Consider the following 8,084-nt stretch of genomic DNA (forward strand, 5'->3'; position numbering starts at 1 on the left):
ATACCCTAAAGAAACTCCTATACATACGCACCAGGAGACATGTACAACAGTGTTATTAGGAGCATAGTTTATATTAGCAAAAAACTAAAAACAACCCAAATGTCTTTCAAAGGAAAATGGGTGCATTGTTAGGTATGTGTGAAATCCTATACAGCAGTGAAAATGAGTGGATTACAGCTATATGAATCTCAGAAGCACGCTATTGGGGGTGAAATAATTCGATTTACATAGTGTTGAGAAACAGACAAAATGAAATAAAATAGGCTCTGGCACATAGTAAATGCTATAGTATTGGCTAAAGTTATTAATATTAATGAACATGTAACAAATCTATAAATCTATAAAGCAAGAGTGTAACACCAGCTTCTTATGGGTGGTTACTTAGGGAGAGCCATGTGATCATTTAGGGATATACTGTGGTTTCAGAGATACTGGCAATATCTTTTTTTTTTTTTTAAGATTTATTTATTTATTTATTTGACAGAGACACAGCGAGAGAGGGAACACAAGCAGAGGGGGTGGAAGAGGGAGAAGCAGGCCTCCCACCGAGCAGGGAGCCCGATGCGGGGCTCGATCCCAGGACCCTGGGATCGTGACCTGAGCCAAAGGCAGATGCTTAATGACTGAGCCACCCAGGCGCCCCGATACTGGCAATATTCTTAAGCTAGGTGGCAGAAACATGTTTTCCCGTATATAAATTATTCTTTCAAATGCACATACATATTAAATATCTTCTTTGTATGTATGTGTATTTTCCAGTAAAAACTTTTTTTTGGAAATGCATTAAAATGGCATTGAAACTCTTTGTATCAGCATAGTAGTCACATCTTTCACTTTTACAATTTAAAAATGGGTTGTGCTACCCATATCCTTTACATCTTTGAAAAGACTTCTAGCTTTGCTTGAATCATTGTGGTCCAGTCATTATTAGATTGTATTAAAGTAGGGAATAAATAAATTAAATAATAAATTAAAGTAGGGAATAAATAAAACCAAACCAATTCAGTGAAAAACTGAAGAACTGCACTAGACTAAAAATATAAGCCTTCTCCTGCCTAACTTGTTCTTCCATATTATGATATTAATCCAGGTATAGGGCTTCTTTATATTTCTGTGAGAAATGCAAAGTTTCCTGTATCTCTGATCATTAGGCATTTCAGAGAACAAGCTTCCCAAGATAGAATTTCCATGGGTTAGCTGTAACTCAGGAATGCTAAATTGTTTGCAGTGCAGTGTAAGTGACTTTCTTTTTTCAAAAGCAAATTATATCAATTTATCTTGTTTACTGAAGAGGACCTTTGCTGATTTGCCTTTGTGCATATTTGTAATTTGGCAGCTTTTGCCCATAGGATCTTGGGTTCACTAGAGAGATGTATGTAAAGCATAGGGAAACTTTAATTTGTTGCCGGTTTGTCACCAGTGGTGGTGGGCATTCCACATGGGTATTGCCAGGCCCAAGGTACAGAGAGCAAAGAAGAAGAGAAAGGAAACAGAAAAAGTACAGGAAGAGTGAGGTCGTGTCCCTTAACACTTGTTCCAAGAACCGAGATGGCCTCGTTTTGCTCTGGGTACCCCTGAATGTCATGCAAAAGCCAGTACATAAGAAAAAATGGTAAATCTTTATAGCTTTTATAATGGCTTTCATCCTTAATGTTCCTTTTCTTCCCGTGTCCCCTTTTAGTCTTTTACTGTTTTGGGTTTTTTTCAACATTTTGCAAGAAGGGAAAGTTCATTAGATCCAAAGCCACTCTTGAACTTTCAAACATGGACTTGAAGACCTGTTGTTTCAAAGAATGTAATTTTTTTCGCAATTTATTTTTTCCCTAAAACAAAGATCTTCTGTAAGTTTAATTTTTTTTTAAATTTGTAGACACTGTCGATTCCATTACTCCTGACAAAGTACGAGGTTTAAGGGATATGCTGAACAGCAGTGCAATGGACATAATGTATTATACTAGCCCACTTTATAGAGATGAAGTAAGTATCATGATTATCTTGTTGCTGTTGGGTATTTTTTAGAGTGATAGCATATGTGTCCTGCATTTTAAGTTTTTATGCACTTTTTTTTAATAAGCAAATGAGAATTTGCAGGAATCCGTTAACCTATAAATAGCCTGTGTTTAATGGTAAATTTGATTATCTTCAAACTATAATTGGGAAACCCTTAATAAAATGGATAACCTTGGAAGTCAGAGATTGGTTAGAAAACAACCAGTTTTTGTAAATGTGATTAATTTTATCTATAATTATTGTCCTCACAAAAAAGTTTTAGACACTTAAGAAATTTCCTTCCAAGTTTTTTGATTGTAATAGACTTGCATTTATTGTGTCATTTCTGTAGTGAATTCGTATGGTTCTTAAATTGTAATGTTGCTGATGCATCACAAAAATAACCCTGGGGGGAGTGGGTAAGGGTAAAAGTTTATTCAGAGGGATGAGAGACTCTCCACTGAATGCATTTTGTCACTTTATTGGTAAGAGAAAAAATTCTGTTTCATAGGAATAACCTTGTTAATTACCTAGCATATGTTAGCTTATCTAATCCTCTCATAAAAACCCAATGAGGTAGATATAATTAGTATCCTCATTCGAAAGATGAAGAAACTGGTACAAGGAGTAGTTACCTACCAGTAGAGCTGCTCTGTGCTGCTCCAAGCCAGTTCATTTCTTGATTCTGTTCATTCAAAGTCATCCCTGATTTCACTCAGGATATCCCTTGCATATCTACAGAAGTATATTAGGTTAATTGCCACAGAACTTCCTTCTCTTTGGGCTGCGATCCCCTCAGGATTTTTCACCATTCCTCTTTCTATATCCCCTCATTGTCGTATCCCAGTATGGGATAAAGTCTGCCTTGATCTGCTTGATAACAGTAAAAGAAAATACAATAAACAGTAAAAAGAAACTATAGTGGACTTCATTCTAACCCAAAAAGGAAGGCCTGGTTCATGAAGTAGAATACTAATAATTTACATGTTCATATCCATTGTTGGATATGCCCTAAAGGTTAGGAAATTGTGAACTATAGTATTGCAAGTGAAACCAGTAAGGGGGGAAAAAAAGGAGAGAATGGCTGAGAACATATAACATATACACACACACACACACACACACTCATAACCCATAAGTATACCTTAAACACACACAACAGGTATATGGTTGGTAGGTTTCCTAAGAAGGTATCCTGAATGTTTTTTTTTTCTTTTTTTTTTTTTTAAAGATTTTATTTATTTATTTGAGAGAGAGAGAATGAGAGACAGAGAGCATGAGAGGGAGGAGGGTCAGAGGGAGAAGCAGACTCCCTGCCAAGCAGGGAGCCTGATGCGGGACTCGATCCCGGGACTCCAGGATCATGACCTGAGCCGAAGGCAGTCGTTTAACCAACTGAGCCACCCAGGCGCCCAGTATCCTGAATGTTTAAGGGTAAAATGTACTGAGACATGTCCCCCAAAACTAATATTAAGAGCTGTTTAAAAAAAAGTTTTAAGTTGACATTAATAACAGGAAAAACTAGAAAAAGTGTCAAAGCTCTGACCATTGGCTAGTGATGACTGAGAAAGTGGACACTTTCTATTTTACTCTCTTATATCTCCAAAAATAGTTATCTTCGGAATGGAATTGAATAAAACAGATACCCAGTAGAAAGAAGGAACTGATAGCTAAGATAAATGAAATAGAGAACACCCAGAGTGGTTTTTTTTTTTTTTTTTTTAAGATTTTACTCATTTATTTGAAAGAGAGAACGCGTGCTCCTGCAGGGGCTGGGATGCAGAGGGAGAGGGAAAAGCAGGCTCCCCAGCTCCCCACTGAGCAGGGAGCCCAATGCAGCCATCCCAGGACCCTGAGATCATAACCTGGACCGAAGTCAGACGCTTAACCAACTGAACCACCCAGGTGCCCCAAGAACACCCAGCATTTTAAATTAGTTTGTCTTTTAATCCAGTTGAATTTTGTGGAAAAGCACCAGAGAACTTGTGGTTGAGATTCATCATCAGTCTTGAGCACTGTTTCCCAGTTTCCCAGACATCCTTAACTAGAACAATTACTTGGGGTACTCCATAAAAATACAGGCAAAAAAAAAACAGTCTCGTGGGGGTTATTGGAATTAAAGGTATAAATGTGAATTCATGATTTTTAAAATACGTGGATGTGTATAGATATCTATATATTCAAGTGTGTACGTATATATATATACTTGCATGTATTTCCCACCTGTGTGCATTGAAAGGGCCAAGAAGCGAGGATACCCCAATCTAATGAGCACACCTAGCACCCAGATCTTTGCCTCCAGTACTATTATTACCTTCTAAGAAGAACTGAGGTTCCTTAGGAAAATGGGTGATTCCAGTCCTGGAGTAGGGTAGGAACAACTTGTCATGACAGAAAGTAGGAAAATGCTCGAAAGAATGATGGGGCAGATCCCACTGGCCAAATCTGGAACAATTTGAGCACCAAAATAATCAAGTAATTATTATTACTTATTATAAGGAATTGGTAATAGTAATTTTAATATAGAATTATAATAAGGATAATATAATAAGGAGTTATAAAACCACTAAAAAATTTATGATCCGTGTTGATTACAAATAGATAAACAAATGGGGGAGAAAGCTTCTTTGCCCACATTTTCACTTCTGCTATTGAAAAATATAAGGAACATAAGGGCGCCTGGGTGGCTCAGTTGGTTAAGCGACTGCCTTCAGCTCAGGTCATGATCCCAGGGTCCTGGGATCGAGTCCCGCATCGGGCTCCCTGCTCTGCAGGGAAGCCTGCTTCTCCCTCTCCCACTCCCCCTGCTGTGTTCCCTCTCTCACTGTCTCTGTCTGTCAAATAAATAAAATCTTTAAAAAAAAAAAAAAATGTAAATCTTGTGAAAGACGAAGAATGGCTGTGGAGAATGTTCCAGATTAAAGGAGGCTAAAGAGACAGAATAGCTCAATACAACATCATATCCTAGACCATAACTTGTACTGGATGGGGGGAAATGCTACAAAGAATGTTATTAAATCATCTGACAAAATGTGGATGGTAGATCAGATTAGATGAAATGTTATATCAAAGTAAATTTATGAAGTTGATTACTACACTTTGAGTATGGAAGAGAATATTCCTAGTCTTAGGAAATATACACTGGAGTATTTAGGGGGTAAAGGACGATGACGTATGTAATATATCCTCAAATGGTTCACAAAAAAATGTACATGGGTGTGTGTACTACAGAAACAGGATAAAATGCTAACAATAGATAAACCTTTGGTAAAGGATATATGGATGATCTTTGTGGAGTTGTTTTTTGTTTGTTGTTTTGTTTTTGCAACATTTTATAAGTTAGAAATTATTTCCAGGTAAAAGGTTAAGAAAAGGAATGAAAAAAATGGTTTCCAGGATCTCCTCCCTGGAGATTCTGATTCAGTGGGTCTGAGGTAGAGCCTGTGAATTTGTGTTTTTTAACAGTTCCCCAGGTGATACCATCAGGGAAATTTGGGCAACATTGCTTAAGGTATTGTGAAGAACAAAAGAAAACTTAGTGAGAAGCAAGCAAAAATCGTTCTTAATGTTAAAAAAGGAAAGCTGATTCTTCAAATCAAGCCCGTTTAGCACAGGGTTGTTGTTAGCCTGTATTCTAGATTAAATTATTTTTAAACAGTATATGTTTCCTTAAGGAAGCAGTGATAAATAACAGAAATCAGGAATTCTTTAGAATTATATCTTGCCTGGTGAATGAACCTTGTTTGGTTTACTCAATAGGCATATGAAAGAGCCTTTTTTTCCCTTTCTCTCAGCCTTTGGAGTTAAAGTAGATGCCATTCAAAACCTGCCACTTAACTAGCTGTGTGACCTTAAATCACATTTCTCACCGTCACAGCTTCCTCACTTATAAAATGGACACAAGATACCTACCTGATAAAGGTTGTCATGAGGATTAAAGATGTAATGTATATAAAGTTCCCAGTACAATTCCTCATCCTTAGATTCTCAAGTTGTGATTAATTATCTATCTGTCTTTATGTATTTCAAGGACTCCCATTTAAGAAAAAAAAGGAATAGACTTACTCTGTTAACTCTAGAAAGTGAATAAAGATCAGTGATAGAAAATATGGAAAGGAACATGCTTGTTTACTAATGAAGAACTTTGTAAGTAACTAAAGCTGCCTTAAAAAAAAACAGGAATGTCTCAAGGGAAAAAATTGTAAATAATGTGATGGATTTTAACTAAACGTACTTGTAGTGATCATTTCACAATTTATACATCTATGATATCGTTATGCTGTGCACCTTAAACTTATACAATGTGTATGTGTCAATTATATCACAATAAACTGGAAAAAAGTTTTTAAAAACTAGAAGTATCCACCTTAGAGTGGAGATACTCATTGGGGTGGATGCCGAGCGACTTACCGGGATGCCACTGAAGGGACTCATTCACAGCAGCTTAAATTAGATCATCTCTTAGTTCCCCTTTCACTGAAGATTGTGAGATGCTCACGGGAGGGCCCTAATTAGTGATTGTGCCAATAATCATTAAAAAGCCATGGTTAAGGGAAAAGTTTTGTATATCAATTAGTGCTTCTCATGTCATACTTTCCAAGGACCAATTTAAAAAAAGGAAACTAGGGGCGCCTGGGTGGCTCAGTCGTTAAGCATCTGCCTTCACCTCAGGGAGCCCTGCATCGGGCTCCCTGCTCTGCGGGAAGCCTGCTTCTCCCTCTCCCACTCCCCCTGCTTGTGTTGCCTCTCTCGCTGTGTCTCTCTGTCAAATAAATAAATAAAATCTTTAAAAAAATAAAAATAAATTAAAAAAAGAAACTAATCCAGACTACAGAGACATCATCAAAGAGCCTTTGGCCCTGACTTTAACCCTGAATAAAGTAACATGAAAAATCCAGAGAGAACTATACATCTTGTACATCTGAACTCTCTTTCCAATGACTTTTAAAAATGAAAAATTTTAAAGAGAATGGTCACGGACATCTCTTGTTATTATTACTTGAAAATCATTCAACTGATGCATATAACTAAAACTCTCTAAATTACTTTTACCCATTAAAATTTCCTGAAGCAGAGAGAAGGACAAAGGACTAATTATATTCATCAGCCATACTTTGTGGGTTTGGATTCTCTGTTGAAACCGCTGGCTTTTTCCTTTTGGGTTAATTTTCTTCATAAATTTTAACTTTTAAAGCAGCAGTTATGAGAACTAAAACTCTTAAGCTTTTGAAGAGCCATCAGTTGCCTACCGTGTGAGAGGCTAGCTGACTTGATAATATTGTAGAGCTAATAAAATTAATATCACAGGGTATATCATTAATCTTGGTTCATATATCTCAAATGAATATACTTGGTCACAAAGGGATCTTAGCTGGGAGAATATAATTGGATCAGCGAGGAGAAGGAGAAAAAACCCTAGTTAGTGTGGACTTTGTGGACACAAAATAGAGGTGGAGTTTTCCTTTTTCTGCTGACTGGATGATTTATAAAAGCATTTCAAGGTAATGCACAACTGTTTAAAACTTGGCTTTCAAAATCATAATGTTTTGGAACACAAACATTCCTGTATGTGTAAGCTATGGGCAAAGATTAAAAATGCTACCATATCTAGATATGTTCTAATAAGGAAACATGAAGACCACTTATATTCAAGCATATGATTATTAAAATAGATGAAAGCATCAGCTCTCCAGAAACTGTCCATTCTGTGTCATGGTGAAATATTTTAACATCAAATAGACTTTCTCTGTCTTAGATATTTACCCTTGTTTTGTTATCCATATATGATTACTGAAGTATTGGGTATAGTGAGAAGTGCTTTAAAATTTTTTTGATATGAAATAGGTTACTCATTGGTAGAGATGCTGGTAGATCTTTTCCCTTTTTTTAATTTTTAAATTTTGATGGAGAGGGTGGTATTTTTTTTTAAAGACTTTTTTTTTTTTTTTAAAGATTTTATTTATTTATTTGAGAGAGAGAGAATGAGAGACAGAGAGCATGAGAGGGAGGAGGGTCAGAGGGAGAAGCAGACTCCCCGCCGAGCAGGGAGCCCGATGCGGGACTCGATCCCGGGACTCCAGGATCATGACCTGAGC

The 8,084-nt window shown here is 36.7% G+C and overlaps 1 protein-coding gene across 1 annotated transcript in view; it reads left to right on the top strand.

Moving 5' to 3' along the window:
- Positions 1 to 8,084, top strand: part of DDHD1 (DDHD domain containing 1) — a 57,573-nt gene that overhangs the window by 25,613 nt on the left and 23,876 nt on the right. The window contains exon 7 of the mRNA XM_031030454.2: positions 1,871 to 1,977. Within this exon, the coding sequence (XP_030886314.1) occupies positions 1,871 to 1,977 (107 nt within the window). The remainder of the gene's footprint in view (positions 1 to 1,870; positions 1,978 to 8,084) is intronic.

The sequence above is a fragment of the Leptonychotes weddellii genome, chromosome 9 (genome assembly GCF_054177405.1).
Source record: "Leptonychotes weddellii isolate Sample4059 chromosome 9, ASM5417740v2, whole genome shotgun sequence".
Classification (NCBI taxonomy): Eukaryota; Metazoa; Chordata; class Mammalia; order Carnivora; family Phocidae; genus Leptonychotes; species Leptonychotes weddellii.